The 16,018-nt window shown below is 41.9% G+C and overlaps 2 protein-coding genes and 1 long non-coding RNA gene across 7 annotated transcripts; 2 read left to right on the forward strand and 1 right to left on the reverse strand.

Moving 5' to 3' along the window:
• The first annotated feature begins 609 nt into the window (after positions 1-609).
• Positions 610-3,704, forward strand: LOC102080145 (uncharacterized). Its single transcript, XR_003222237.1, has 2 exons — positions 610-2,302; positions 3,066-3,704. It is a non-coding gene; the product is annotated as an uncharacterized LOC102080145 (long non-coding RNA).
• alg2 (ALG2 alpha-1,3/1,6-mannosyltransferase) lies at positions 3,377-7,982 on the reverse strand. Of its 5 annotated transcripts, XR_003222236.1 has the most exons (6): positions 7,758-7,902; positions 6,886-7,057; positions 6,657-6,794; positions 5,890-6,057; positions 4,095-4,944; positions 3,377-3,766 (listed from the first exon to the last, which is right to left on the reverse strand). XR_003222236.1 is itself a non-coding variant. In XM_005472753.4 (5 exons), exons 2-5 carry the CDS (start codon positions 7,054-7,056, stop codon positions 4,204-4,206), a joined length of 1,218 nt encoding a protein of 405 aa, XP_005472810.1. In that variant the 5' UTR covers position 7,057; positions 7,863-7,982; the 3' UTR covers positions 3,377-4,203. The 5 variants fall into 5 exon arrangements, 4 of the variants coding, with proteins under 4 accessions (XP_005472810.1, XP_005472809.1, XP_005472811.1 ...); XM_005472753.4 differs by having other exon boundaries at positions 3,377-4,944; positions 7,863-7,982; XM_005472752.4 differs by having other exon boundaries at positions 3,377-4,944.
• A 161-nt stretch (positions 7,983-8,143) lies between these two features.
• sec61b (SEC61 translocon subunit beta) lies at positions 8,144-11,141 on the forward strand. Its single transcript, XM_003450970.5, has 4 exons — positions 8,144-8,290; positions 8,749-8,846; positions 9,690-9,794; positions 10,603-11,141. Exons 1-4 carry the CDS (start codon positions 8,288-8,290, stop codon positions 10,688-10,690), a joined length of 294 nt encoding a protein of 97 aa, XP_003451018.1. The 5' UTR covers positions 8,144-8,287; the 3' UTR covers positions 10,691-11,141.
• Positions 11,142-16,018: the final 4,877 nt, after the last annotated feature.

The following is a 16,018-nucleotide window of genomic DNA, read 5'->3' on the forward strand; positions in this document are numbered from 1 at the left end:
CGCACATACATCTCCCCTTTTCTCGCCTGAAAACACACACCTAAACATTTCACGGCTATCTCCCCCACACCCCCGATGCCGGCTAGGTGGAATTAGAAAACCAACCCCGCGGTCTCATTAATTAATTAAACACCGTGTGCCACTGGCACCTGGGTACCGGTTATCACTGCCACTCAGACACACCATGATCTCAATAACCACCCCACCACAGGGCAGAGAGAGAGACGGGGGAGTGAAGGGACTGCTGATTCTTCTTTCCCAACTTTGAGGTAAAGACCTTTAAGGAGCGAGGAAACCAGACAGCAACAGAAGGGAGACCACGGACTCCGTGTTTCTGTGTAGGCGAGAACGTGGAACTCTTAATGGAGCCTGATCAGTGTTTACTACTGCGTGCTTTTGTTTGTGCGTCTTTTCGCTCCCTTATGGACTCCGCGGGACCGTTTTATCATCCACCCTGGCAGGGCCCCTAAATCACTGCAGCAACACGCTCCTCATCATTTGCTCTTAATGCTTCTGGATGTGGAAACAAAGCACGAACACACACATAAATACACACATGCTTTTTTGATTCCTGGCCAAGAAATGGTTTGCATTCTTCTTCTTCTTTATTTTTTCTTTATAGAAAAATATATTTTGCAAAGAAAAACCACAATTGTAATTTCATTGTAAGCAAAGAAATTTTTAGATGGTGTTCAAGAGCTTAAAACAACAAAATTCTTTAATTTCATAAAGGAAACCTTACAGTTGACACCTTTGGTCAAATCTGAGTAAAATCATGCTACAAACACTCGTAAAATTTCTAATAGAAACCCTTTTTCACTGTTTCCTAATATCTATTAGAAGTTCAGAAAGCAAAAGACTGATTACTTCCTGAAAAATGACTAACTAAATATGTTTTTTTTAAAAAATATTGTCCATCTATCCAACTGATTATCAACTTCCAATCAAGCACCAGCAGATCAAACAGTGGACAACAGATCAAATGTCAGGCGTGTAAAGCAGGGATTTCTCAGGCTAAACCATTCCTGAATATTAAATCGGAATATGTATTTTACCCTATTTGCAAAAGTCAAACGTATCAGGTTCACATACATAAATTGACGTGAGGAGCATCGCTGCGATATTCCACACCTTGCTATCTATTTTAAATTAAATCATGGCCACCAGCACTAATTGGACCTATAGGGACAAATAATTTGAAGTTCTGAAAAATAAGTGGTATCGCTGTTGGTTTTGTTGCCTTTCAGCTTTTGAAATTGACTCAGAAGAAAATGTCTGAATCAATATGAGATGAGGGATTTTAAAAAATCAGTGCAGGCGAACCGCATGACTTAATCAAACTAAGAGAAACATTTCTGAATATGGAATATGACCGAGACCCCCGGTGTCCTGCACGAACATGGAAAAGTATAGAAGATACTAAATTAATATGTAACATGTAAGGCTCCCTATTATCATGAACTACTTAGAGTCAAGTCTATCAGGAAAAAATTAAGAGGTTTGACATATTGCACAACCCGTTTACAGAGCCTTAAAAATGGAAGGTGCCCTTTTGTCCATCAGTTGGCTTCAACTCACAGCAGCAATGGATGTCATGGGAATGTGGAACTGTAATTCTTCTAAACTGACATGGAGACAGGTGAGCATTTATAATATATGCAGAAAATTTACAACAGTTTGGGTTTGTTGGTCATGCTTTCCAGTGCGACTGGATGTATAAAAGCTAGTTATTAGCTAAGTTTTTGTTTGTTTTTCAACCAAATTTCATGGTTTTATTGAATTTCTGTGCACCAGCTCTGCTCTTTGTTTCTGCAGATCAATCAGAGTGTGTCCACAACAGAGGAGGGAGACTTAATTGAGTTTGGAGTGTTTATATGGGAGAAGGCCAAGTTTTCCATTTTGGGGTTGGAGGTAAGAAATGTTTTCCCTGCTACACGCTTTAGTTGAGCTGGCTATTGTGTCAGCTCAAAATGCAGTATGTTTATTTAAACTCCTTCGTTTTTTCCTCCCCTTCAAGATGAAAATGTGACACAGAAAGCATGCCGCAGCTTCCTCCAGATGATGATTCCAAAGTCGAGCAACGACAGCATTTTGAAGAAGACCAGAATTCGCACGCAGCCCATTACCGAGATCAAAGTGCCTCAAGAAACCCAAATCAGGGTCGTCAACAACAACAAACACCGAGACAATAAGCTGTCACTGTCAGAGTTTCCTGCACCAGGAGTTGAAATATGACCTGGTGAATTTCAACACTGAGCATTTCGCCACTTTTGTTCAATACAGCCACGCTGTGTTCAACCAGGTGGGTGAGAGAGATACAGTAGAGTGGCATTAAATCAGTTGGTTTGGGTTGTTGATAAGCAGCAATTAGTTGACTTATTTTATACTCAAAGATGAAGTAACGAAGTGGCTCCATGATGTAGTGGTTTACACAATCATCTAACAAGTGAGAGATCGCCCATTACTGACCTGTTGCACCCATCGGCATGTGTGGATACATAGTGCGGCTTTCATTCGTGCACAAAGATTTGGGGTAAAATAATGCAGTTTATTTGCAGTTTATGCACCAGAATCTGTGCGATAAACTACATTTTTCTGACATATTTTGGAGAGATTTTTGCAGTGAAGTTCAGATGACAAGCATCAGAAATATCGAAAAGTCTTGATAGTGTCATTGTTTAGCTGTTTTTTTCTGAGTTGGGACTCAGTGTCTGGCTGATTTTTCTCCATGCTGGTTGGTTCTTGGTTTCTGAATCATTATCTGGTTTTAAAACACCAAGATGGTGAAAAGTCTCAGCTTAAGGTTTCATAACAGATGTTCATTAATCAAAGGGTGATGTCACAGTGGCTATATCAATTTCTAAAGTTCAGAAGTATTTTCTAGAAAATTGATATTTTGCCATTTTTGGATAAGAGAATACATTTCATATGTGGTGATGTTACCTTGTGTTCTAAAATATAGTGGACTGCATTTTATTTTTGAGGAATTTTAATGGTCAAATGATGTGGAAAATAACCTTTAGTTGTACACCTGATTTACTGATCAAATGATCTACTCTTTTTAGATCTCCTTTAAGAAGAAGAATCAAGCCCACCAGGATACGACTCAGAATCTGGAAATGATAATGCAGCAACGGGTGGAGACAGAAACTTGAGCCCTTCTGTGTGGCTTCCTGCTTTTCCTAATGAGCAAAATAAAACTCCTCTGCTGCTACTTTGTCTGAGAATGCTTTATTTAATAACTTGAGGCACAATCCGATTTATCCATGGCTTTAAGAATGCTTCTGTGCCTCCATGCTCACCCACAAAATCCTTAGCGAACTCTATTAAAGGCCAAAAACTTACCAACAAAGCAAGCTCCATAAGACTCAGCAAACTATGTGTCCTCTTGTTTATTAAGACTTCAGGAATGTCAATAAGAGCATTTCTATACAGTAGGAAGGCTGAAGAGGGCAGCGCACAGACACAATGACCTCCCGCTATTCTCCTCGTTGATAATGACCCAGACACAGGCACAGGCACACTGCCCATCAGCCAGACCTCTAATAAAGCCAAACACTCTCTATCATCTACTAATAACCTCCACGCAGTAGTAAGAGTCATGGACAGGCCGGCGTCTTCTGAATACATGCCGGGGAACAAAGCTCCGAGCAGAAGTAGTGGAACGCATCCTGCTTATCGATCGGCGACTGTGCGCTGCCCGATGGCACACCGTGATAACGACATTCTTGTTCTTCATCCCCAAAACACACAAAGACAAAGAGTGCTGTAGAAAAGAAAACAACAGACAGACACACACACACTCAGACACAGTGCAAAACATTTCACTCTAACAATCAATCCTTTAGGTAGACTCATTTGGAGGCTCTTGGTTGCCACGCTGCTTCACACCCTCAACTTCACACACAAGAACACACTTGCTAGGTTGGTATTTTTGTAAAGATAGGATTGGAAAACTCGTTAGTCTTTTCTTAATTGGTATAGAAATTCCGTCCTTTTTTCCCCCTCACAGCAACCCCTCCAGGGGAATGCTGATTAATAGTCCTCCAAGTCCTCATGATACTTCCCCCACCTCCTTGCACATATACACATACATCCTTGCTCCAACTCTCTGTAGTGCCGAGCCATCCATACTCAGCTTCACTGTTCAGCAGACGATCATTTCTTCACAAGTTTTCTCCTGGCTCTCCTCCAGCCTTCACATCACTGGCTCAGCCTGACAATGTATCCATACAGCTGGTCTGAGAAGGCTTGAAGAGAAAACTTATCTTCTACCCTCCTCCTCCCAGCTTGTCCCATGTCCCTGCGGAGGTGTGGCTCCCTGACGAGCCTCTCCATGGCCTTAGAGAAGGCCTCGGCCGTGGGCTCGCACAGGAAGCCCGTCTCCCCGTCTGCCACGCTTTCCAGGGGCCCCCCAGAGTTCACAGCGATAACGGGGCAGCAACAGTACATGGCCTCCACAGGAACTATCCCAAAATGCTCTCTGCTAGGGGTGTAGAGGACGGCGGTGCTGCCCCGCAGCAGCGCCACCTTCAGCGAATCTGAGGGGGAGCGGAGGAAAGTAACACAGTCCTCCAAGTGAAGCTGTGCTGCTAGCTCTTTCAGTTCAGTGTAGTGCTGAACATTCTCAGTGACGCGATCGTCATAGCCTCCTGCCACCACCAGGTGAATGCCTGCTCTCTGGCCAGGAGGAAGGCTGCTCCTCAGGGTTGCCAAAGCTGCCAGAGCCAGGCCTAAATTCTTCTTCCTTTCGTATCGGTTCAGAGAGAGAAACAGACAGGTAGTTCCTTCGGGGAGCAGTCCTTCCAGGCTCTGAGCTCCAGTGGTTGCCTCGTCAAAGATACGCGTGTTAAGGGAGGGATAGAGGACATCTGTCTGGACTCCGCTCAGACTGCGGAAAGTCTCCCTGAAGATGCCTGCGGTGAACTGGCTGTTTACCAGAATCTAAAAGAAAGCATAAAGAGATTTGTTCACAATGATCTCACATAAATCACAGGTGTTTTAATTCCCTATAACATGAACAGCAGCATGAGGCCTTTGATCACCATAAAGTCTAAAATACAATCAAAATGTCATCATATTTCTCTCAGGGCCCTGAGCTCTGACTCCAGCTTACATGTGGAGATCGAATCCTTTCGCACTGCTGAACAGCTAAAGAGCTAAAGCAGCTGCGAGGAGAGAGAATTTACTTCTCTCAAACTTCTTTAGGCAGAAAAGCTAGGTGTGCTCTCACACTAGGTAATCTGTTCTGTACCCGAGCAAATTGTATCTGCAAAGTCCAGTTTCCTGGCCCATGAAGAGATAGGCTCATTGTAGTTGGACTGGGGCACAGTAAGTATTTAGTATAATTGCTAATTACACACAGGCACAGAGCGTCTTCAGGAACAGCTGACTGTGAATGTCGGTGGAGTAAGTTATTGAAAAAAAAAACAATAAGGCAAGTGAGAGGATAGTATCTCTGGACTTCCAAAAATCACCCCAAACAACCCATGAAAGCCATAAAATTATTCAGTTAGTGCTCTGCAGGAATGCTTTTCAAGGTTGTACATGTACGTGACGAAGTGTGAGAGAGAGAATCAAATTCAAAATGAGAGATTAATTTTCCCCGGTGGTTTAGCAACACTCTTTTGACATAAAATGGTCAATCCCTTTATTCCATTAGTCTACAAATTAATTTTATTATTTTAATCATTTGTAATCAGATGTGCACCGGATCAGCCTTTGGTAGGCCCACAGACTCTGATTGAAAAGTGTGCTGGGGTTTTGTGAACTTGTTTCATTGGTTCACTGCCTGGTTAACATTCCTTACTATTTTTATTATACAAATGAAATAAAACAGCCAATCCTGTCCTGTAATCTGACCATGTTGCTGTGTGTGCTGTTACGTACCATATCAGCCATGCCTGTGGTTCGTTCCTCCAGCCAGTCGATGGGAGTACGGTAAAGCTTCTTCAGGGCCGACTTCCTCTGAGTCAGCAGCTGGTCTGGGAAGTGACAGTAGAACAGAACCTTCTTCCTGCTGCGAGCCAGTCGTAACACTGGGATACACACCGACACCTGGGGTCAAAGGAAACAAAGATAAGATCAAAATACAGAACAAAATGTGACATGTGCCCATTCTACAGAAGTGCAATTCATAAAACGGCTGTTTTTAAATGTTATTGTACTGTTTAAAACACTGCACAAGGATCAATCAATATAAAATTCACCAAATCTGGGAAACAAATCCCACTGGACCCACTTGGAAGCAGCAGGTTTTTTAAATCCAACTGTAGCTTATATAATGAAGCCACATGTTTTATCAAGACAGAGCTTAAATATATTCTGCAAACCCTGAAAGTTTCCACCCCATTTTAGTAGTAAAATGTGTGGATTCATAAATATGCTAAACCTAATGTACCAAATTAAAATAAATAAATAAATAAATCTGCTACTTCTTCTTGAGATGCTCGACTGGGAAGTGCCCACTCACTGTTTTTCATTGAAAAAACAGCTAAGTTACAAAGAAGTTACAGTAAGTTATGAGACAGTTTTCTCAGAAGAACTCAAAAAATATATGACAGTCATATATATTGCCTCCAAACGGGGTTTTAAAAAGCCTTTTTATATCCTCTCTATTAAAATGTCTCTGGCACTTATTGTGCAATACAATTCACCTGATCACAGAAGATGACGTCATATTCCACGCCGCTAAGGAAGACCAGGTAGAGGGCCACATAGATCATCCTCAGGTAGGCACACAGGGCATGCAGGTAGCCAAACACACTGGTGGGTAACCAGTCACCCACACACACCTATTAGAACAATAATAACAGGAGCAGTGACAAAATGTTTGTGTTTACCAGTGATCTAATTTTTTTAGTAGCATAGTGTGCACTAACACACCACAGGAAGCTCCGCATCGAGGGTCTCAGAGAAGCAATGTGTTGGGTCATAATGGGCCGTCCAGATCTGAACGCTACATCCCTGAGACTTCAGAGCAACGGCGGCATCGACCACCAGCCGCTCTGCTCCCCCAATACCAAGGTCAGGATGGAGGAAAACTACCCGTGCCATCCTATGGACAAAAAGGAATACAGTTAAAACTGAGATGAATAAGGGCAAATAGCTAATTTTCCCAAATCAGAAGTACAAAGTTTAGATCAGCAGCTTTAAAGTTAAAAAGAAGTCAGTGTTAACCTCGGGCACAGATTAAAGACAGATTAAAGAAAAAATACATTTTCTGTGGCATTCAAACAATCCAAAACTTGATGCTGATGAAAACAACAAACAGTTTTCTCCAGCAAAAGGTACCCGGGATTCATGCATCTAATCTTTGAAAGATTTCAGGGCTGCATTGTTGCCAACTTGAAGAATCTGTCCTTGTGGTTTTGTACCATCATTTAATTTATAACTTTTATCCCTGAAGGTACTTCAGGACTGTTGACAGCAACGAAATACACGCACAGCTTCTGGAAACCACCCTGTCTGACTGTCACAGCGTCCGTCACCTATTTGAGGACAAACAGCTAGTTCACAATATAGTAGAGAGAAAAAGTCAAGCTAATAACGCGAACATAAAGGTTATTCCTGATTCAGATACCTTTTTTTGCTTTAGATGAGTGTTAGTACAATCATAAGCCGTTTTAGACGTTTGTTCAGTTATTACTGTAATGTGTTATTCGTCAACCGCGGAATTTGTAACGAAACACAACCACATCTTTAGGGAAAATAATTTAAGTTCGGTTCTCCGCACTAGCCTGTCCAAGTGTACAAACCTGTGATTATGCCCGTTCAGTTGTCTGTAATACCGATCAACCGTCCGACAAAGTTACCATTTAGACGCCATCTTGGCTCAAATCAAACGTTACGACTAGACTCACCCCGCTTCGTGCTTGAGCCACAATGGCTAGCGTTTCCTCCGACGTGACAGACACGTCTCTTTCAGAACCGAGGGTAATCAATTATTTGCCTTTGAATTAATGTACATATTTATAAACAAATTCAACACATTAGAAAATTATATTTTTGTAATTATTATTTAATAACTCAAAAAAGCATAAACACGTGAAATGATGTTTTGTTGAGTGTGTTTTTTTGTGCTAAATGCGGTCAGTTACTCAGGCTTCTATCTGGTCGCCTACTTTGGTCTTGTGTTTTGCAGTCGTGTCCTTTTTAGAAGAGCGTCAGCTTTGTGGGCTCTCTTCTCAAGTTTTTCACACACTGATTGTGTGCCGCTCCTCCGACGTGGACATCAGCTTGAAGAGCTCCTCAGCGTTTTAGCTAGCATCTGGACAAATAAAACAAAATGGTAAGCTCCTCAGATGTGACTGGAACGGCTACTACTTGTCACGCTAGCCGTGTCCACCGCATTCATTCAGGACTCAGCTGTTAGCTAGTGTGCTAACGTTAGCTCATCAACTGTAGACGTGGCTCTTTTAACTACGAATTAAAGAGTCTCAAGACACAGTTTCAGGTTATTGTAGTACTGAATTAAGTAAATGTTAAATATATGTGACTGCTTTAGGAGGAGAATTGATGCTTGATAGTAACTGTATAAGTACCCAGCCAGGGTCTTTGTAATCTGATATAAACGTAATATACACTTAAAGCCAAATATAAGTTATTTATACACGAAGCATTTATTCAATCACATGGCAGAGTGCTGTAGGTTAGTTTTAGGTGTGAAAGTGTAACAGATATGAGGATTTGTGATTGAATGCGCTGTTAACACTGAAATATATTTTAAACGTACTGTTTATTTTCCAGCCTGGACCAGCAGCAAGTGCCACCAATGTTGGAGCCTCTAGCAGATCCCCCAGCAAGACAGTGGCTCCCCGTGCAGCAGGCTCCACAGTCAGACAGAGGTATGCATACACACACTTTATGTCATCAGCATTTTAAGGTGATGACAAATGGGCACAGAGGGTGTCCTGAGGAATCGATAGATAATGCAGCCTTCACTGTCTCTATACCCAGTTTAACACCAGATTTTCTTCCACCATCCAGTGATAGAATATCTTTTGTAAGAAAGATAAGTGTGCTGCACAAACACCTTACAAAGCTTGCAATTACCCCCCCCCCCCCCACACACACACACAGACATTCACTCACTCACTCAGCAGTGACCCATCTGTTAATGTCGTCATCCTGTGAATAGGTGTTGAGGATTTGTGTATGTGTGTGCACGTGCGTGCTCCTTCCCATAGATTAGAGCAGATAGATGTTATGCTGTTGGCTTAATCAGTGTGTAATCAGAGGCTCACTGCTTCCTCTCAGTCTCATTATTACCCATTACTACCACCATCTTCATTACCTCATTAACCTCTGTTTAATCTCATCCAAAGAATGAAGGAGCAATGACTCAGTGTGCTCTTTCATCAACAGCTGCTGTAGTTGAAATTAAATTCATAATAAGCCGTAGTGTATAATAGATCGCACTGTTGTTGTTGATTTTTTTCCCCTCTTCTGGTGGTTTATAAATGGCAGCCTCAAAGAAGGTTTTTCAGTTGGTTTATACAGTTGAATAAAGTTAAAGTCTGATAAACTTTGCCAACAGTATGATTGACAGAAATTGTGTTGTGCTTGTTTTTTTTAAATCTGGTTTCTTTTCCATTCTGGCCAAGTGCTGTAAGATGATGACATTTTTTTTTAAAGAAATTGCTGATTGTTGGTAGAATAAAAGATCTTTTTGCATCTGTGTTGCACAGGAAAGCTACCAGCAGTGGTACACGCAGCGGCGGCAGGACCACGGGATCTGCCGGCACAGGCGGCATGTGGCGCTTCTACACTGAAGACTCACCGGGACTCAAAGTGTAAGTATAGTTTATAAAAGTTTTATAGCCGCAAACAAATCCAACGTTTGACATTTTGACTTTCGTACACTCGCAACTCCAAAACTAATCCTCAGGATTTCCGACACTCGCCATGTTTAATGGTGGGAAATTGGCCAGACGTGACTCGGCGGTAAAGCAGATGATGTATTCAGCCTATTAAGAGTGTGAGTGTATATACACACATAATTATGTGAGGAAAGTACACATTTAGAAAACTCTCAAACTTATATTCTGCTCCATCCTCAACGCCCACCCTCCTCCAACAGCAGAGGAGGCGTCCTGCCTCCTGGCCATAGCCAGTCATTGGTTGATCAATGGTGCTGTGGTGGTTATTGAGTGCGTCTCTCCAGCAGTCGAAGGAGGGCACGCTCGCCGTATACAGTGCTGTATATCGAGTGCATGTTTGTTCCTGTGTTAGACGCCGGCCTCAAAGCTTCATTAAAGGATCCACTCTGAAAGGTCAACTCAATTACAGCCTTCTGACAGAGGGGGGAGGAAAGGGAGGGCCGCGGAGGAGAGGGTTGGCATGGCAATGCTTCTACTTAGCGATGCGCTCCTCCACCCCCCACTCAGAGCCTCCTTCAGAGATGAGAGCCCCTTCCTTGTTTCTAAAACTCATCAATAAAATCAGCCTCTCCACTAAGACTTGCACTCTGGTTAGGGTTACAGCAACGTGTGTGTGTGTGTGTGTGTGTGTGTGTGTGTGTGTGTGTGTGTGTGTGTGTGTGTGTGTGTGTGTGTGTGTGTTAATCTGGGTATTAATCATCGTCTCATTGTTGTGTGACAGCGGCCCGGTGCCCGTGCTGGTGATGAGCCTGCTTTTCATCGCGTCAGTCTTCATGCTTCACATCTGGGGGAAGTACACCCGCTCTTAAGCAACCCTGGCCTGATGACCTTTGACCCTGCGCCTCAGTTTCTTAACTCTTTGGACCTGGACCAAACAACAAATGAACCACCATACCCCCCCATGTCCTTTTCTCTGCTGTCACTACAAACACACAAATTGGATTTTTCTGTACACGATCTTCATCTGCGTCTGACTCTGGTGACCACCTTGTTGCTCCTTCCCGTCACTGTGTGCATGTGTCACACATGATGGGGTGAATGGGGAGAAGCAGTGTCGCTGTCTCTTTTAAGCAGCAGGAGCAGCATGTGTTCACTCCAATGCTGCATGAATTAAGTGCAGTGCCCAAGGACATTGTTGTTTTCAGGCCCCCCACCAACATTTCTCCCCGTAGCCTGAATTGCAATTTAATTTTTTTTTTGTTAACAGCATTTGTACAAAATGTGATTGTATTATTGTACAATTAAAAAAGTAAAAATTAATGTGTGTGTTTTTTAAATTTAACCTTACTTTGTTTTACTAAAAAAGAATAATAATCTTTTGTTTTTCAAGTCATTTGAAGTTGAACGAGGCTTTTTGTACACTGAATGAGGGGACAAATATTCTGCGCCACGTTGTTAGTGACAAGTGAAGTTTTCTCCCTTTTAACCTTCTGTATCCATTACCAGATTACTGAAAGCCGTGCGTTTTCACAAAAGGCATTTACTAGTGTTTGTTTCGACTAAAATTAAAGCCTTGATGGTGCTTTTAGATGGATAAAAACAAGGATATTAAAACAGAAATTGAAATGTTAAGTGTTAAGTTTCACTGTGATTGGCAGTCCACCAAACACTTAAACAAATTCCAGCTACTTGCAATTTATCCGACTGAGGCTTTGGCTGTAATTCAATAATCCTATTTCATGTTCTTTTTGCTTAAAATTACATTTAAGCTCATCCTTTACTTAGTTTTAATTGCGTATGCATGCTTTACATATAGCAACTGCTTTAAAATTAAGTTTGAGTGGATGAAAGTTGGCTTTTTAAGTTTGGATCTTACCCCCGTCCTAACACCCGACTGCCATAAGGTTGTTTTTGGTTTTATTTGTACTGGCAGCATTAAAGGTGTCCTCCTGCAGACTATAAAATCTATAAATACAGGCAGTCACTGTGTAAACAGTGTCAGAAATGCCACAAGGCAAACCTTTGAAATCATTTCAGAAATTAAATATGTTAGCACTCCTTTCTGTCTGAATGTCTCTTTACATTTAGTGGCATTTGTGTTTGTGAATAAAACTCATATAAAAACCAGAGAAAATGTAATTACAAAAAACACAGCTTGCAATAACTTTTAATGCTGACCAAACCACTAATACGAACATGTACATCTACATGATCGCTAGATCCAAAATCTATCCTAATTGCGCTTCCTGTGAATTTTGCCCAGGTGTGTTATTTTCTTCTCCTGAAGGGGGCGCTGCAGACTACTTTCTGAGCGCCACTGGCTCAGCAGGTATGAACTCATAAAGCTGTTCTCTCTCAGGGACAAGCATGAACACATGTTACGCCTGAGTAGTGGTTTATTTAGCTGGGGCTAAACATTTTTTATGATATATATTTCTGTATGTTCTTCTACAGCTACAGCTATACTTTATCATATTGAGTAGATTCATATTCAAAGAATTAGATGAGATAAATAGCTTCTAGAGACAAGGTTGGAGACATCAGTTTAAACCATGTGGATCATTTAAAAAAATGTATTTTCTCTGGTTTCACTGATGCTGTGAGTAGTGACTGTTACTGACAGCTGCAGGCTGGATGTTTTTGTGCTGTAGAAGAAGTTTTGGTCCTACGTGCATCAGGAGGTTTATCTGCGTTGAATATGTAACCACCAGCTGGCATGGCCTTGTCTGTGTGTGTGTGTGTGTGTGTGTGTTAAACCTAGCATTCGTGTCCTTTTTATTAATTCATTCTGTTGCTATGGCTTTGCTTTCCATAAGGCTTCCAGTTCTCGTGGCAAACTCAGGCACTATTGCCACATCACTCTCCCTGTCCTACACACACACACAAACACACGCACGCCCACACTGAAATACACTCACAGACTCCACGGCCCAATTCACGGTGGCACAACACGGCAGTGAGCCAGAATAATTCAACATAATAATTAAATATGGAGGAGCCATGGTAAAGCTGTCCCTCAGGGTTCAGGAGTCAAACGGGCCCGAGCAGCAGTGTGTGTGAGCGCTGTGACCTGTAGTTTCAAACTCCTCCTGACACCATCCAAACACGGCAGCTCAGCATTTCACTCAGGGAGGAGAAGGAGGTAGCTTTTATCCGCTCATTGCTACTGCTAGAAAGGTCACTGCATGGTTTACATAGATCTGTAACCTTTGTATGTAAGGGTTAGTTTGTATACTGACAAATGACACTGAATCTGTATTATAAGTCAAAGAAGCACCATTAAAAAAAGGCGCAGGAGCATCCAAGTGCATCACAGGTCTCAAATTACCCCAAAAGAGTCCTGAAGGGACATTTATTAAACTGTAGCCTATGTATTCCCTCTGCATATCAGATTATCTGATACAAGATGTATGGGTTCGCATTCATTTCCACTACATCAAAGTTGTAATTACGTGCATCTGCATGCTTGTTAACTTACAGTCAAAGCCTTTATTTCCTGAACATGCACACGTGAAACGTGGTCTGTCTTGTGGAAAGAGGAGAAGGAAAGAAACGAAAAGAAGCTTTCTTAAGAGTGCTTCCTCCCTGTCTCTTTTTCACCAGAAACCCATTTCCTGTGAGAAAAAAAAAGAAACAAACCCACACACATGCGTTCACAGGGGATGGTCCCTTACACTGAGAGAGGTGAGAGAGGTGAGCACATGTAGATACACACACTTGAGGAAACCTGTAAATAGGTCACATGTGTTTTCTGTTCTACATGACACATGCAGCTCGGGGCTTTGGCATGGATGTGAAAGAAACAGTCCCTGAGCCCGTGTCACTCTCCCGCTCGTCCATCGCACACATGGTCGTGCCCAGAGGTGTCCCACCACGCAGGCAAACACAGATTTGGGGTTCTCAGGTGCAGCCGAAGGCTTGTGATTGAAATTTGTCCTTTCTCTAAAAGACTAAAAAAATATTCTTTAAATGAAAGTGAAACTTTCAGCACATTTACATTTTTTTCCAGATTTTATTGAAAATCATGCAGGGTAATTATATAGTCAGGGCAATTAAAATTAAAACATCACAGAATTGCTTTGTTTAACAAAAATGTAAGAAACCGCCCTTTTCAGACACAACAGCTCACAAATTCTTCTACTTGACATTTACTTTGCTTTCAGCCTTCAGTCCAGTCCACGCTGAGTTAGCTCCATGGAGTGGAGTTCTTGCTTCTGTTTTGGGTCTTCGTCTTGCCGTAGAATGAACACCTGCCTAATTAGGTTGTGTCATTGAGAAATACTGTGTTAGGCCTTTGGGTTAGCCATTTGCTGTCTAGAAGACTTCTTTCCAGTCTCCATTAATGCACTATTCGGAGCCCGGGCAACCATATTTTTCTTATTTTGCTCGTTTTTTTAACACCTTTTTTCATGGACACAAAAATTGCAAAACTTGCAGCACAAAGTCTTTTGTTCACTGGTGAAAAAAAGAGTGAAACCAAGATTTGCTTGCTTTGAAAATTGCTGAGCTTGAAGCTGTCATCCTAACAGCCACCTATCACGTGATCGACTGTCTCTTGAAACTTGTCTTCTAATTCTGTTGTGGTTTCGGACTGACTGGAAAGCCTTCTGTCGGAGTTTCCTCCAACTCCTTTTCGATTGTAGTCACTGGGCTTCCTTTGTATTTGATTCTAAAGGAAAATGCTTAACTTTCAGTGGTTCTAACGCTGCCTGTCGTCCTTTGTTAATTTTAGCAATATACACTCACATTATGTATGCCCCGCCAATACCGGGTTGGCCTGCCTTTGTCTTCAGAACTGCCTGAATCCTTCATGGCACAGATTCAACAAGGTGCTGGAAACATTCCTCCGAGATTTTGATCCATATTGAAGTGATAGGTGTTTTTTTGGTTGTTTCAAACTCATTTTCATGCTCAAGAAACCAGTTTGAGATGACTTGAGCTTTGTGACAGGGCAGCTTGTCCTGCACGAAGCAGCGACTATAAAAGGATGGACATGGTCAGCAATAATATTCAGGTTGTCTGTGAAGATTAAGTGATATTCATTTGATACTAAGGGGCCCCGACACCATCACCCCACCAGCAGCTCGAACCGTTGATACAAGGCAGGATGGATCCACGCTTTAATGTTGTTTACACAAAATTCTGACCATACGCATTTCTCAGCAAAAATCAAGACTCATTTGAGCTTCCATCATTTTAAAATTTTCCATCGTCCCATTTTGGTGAGCTTGTGTGAATCCTGTTTGTAGCTGACACTTCAAGATTCAATGTGTTGTGCATTAAGAGATGATCATCTTCATAGCATTGTTGTAATTAGTGGTTATTTGAGTTACTCTTGTTTCTCTTTTTCGGATTATTCAGAGATGGCTGTGCAAGAAAGTAGATCCAGAAGATAAGCAGTTTCTGAAATACTGTTTGAACTTACGCAGGTTGTCTCGGCTATGTCTACATGCCTAAATGTTTAGTTTTTCTGCCATGTGATTGGCTGATTCGATTTTTGCATTCACAAGGGGTTGAACAGTTGTATCTAATAAAGTGGCTGGTGAGTGTACTCATGCCTACAGAGCAGTATCACTTAAAATGCTTTGGGGGATGTAAGTTACAGTCTATTCTAACAGTGCTTTGACAGACAGTCTGAAGAAATCAATAAAGGTCGGGACACATGTATTAGCTTCCAAAGTTTAATTTCTGTCCACTGTTTTTTCATATAACTCAGAAATCTGCATTATTCTTTAGCTTTTGGTGATCTAAACTCTGTTTATAACCTCTTGTACCACTTCGGGTCATTCACTCCACTTCAACTGTTGAAATTTCAATAAAACTGGGGGTGTTCGGAAACTTTTGACCAGCTGTGTATGTCAGGTATGAGCGTGTGTGTGTATGTGCGTACTTTTTGAGCAGATCACATGGTTGATAAAGCGTGCAATGGCTGGACGGGCGGATAGAATCGATCCAGACTTTTTGACCAAGTGAATCCTGAAGGATGTCCCAAAAAACTGAGGACTGCGAGAGGTTATACTGGGACACCTGCGACAGGTAATGGCAAATGTCTGAAAACTGCTCACAAGCCAGTGGGCAAGCTCACTTTTAGGTGTAGTGTTTTAAGTAAAGGTGATACCCCATTTTGCCCTGTATCATCATTATTATTTTTATTTGTATCTTTTACTGACTTTCCATGCTGTTTCTGAATAATCTTG

Source organism: Oreochromis niloticus, linkage group LG11, assembly GCF_001858045.2.
Source record: "Oreochromis niloticus isolate F11D_XX linkage group LG11, O_niloticus_UMD_NMBU, whole genome shotgun sequence".
NCBI lineage: Eukaryota > Metazoa > Chordata > Actinopteri > Cichliformes > Cichlidae > Oreochromis > Oreochromis niloticus.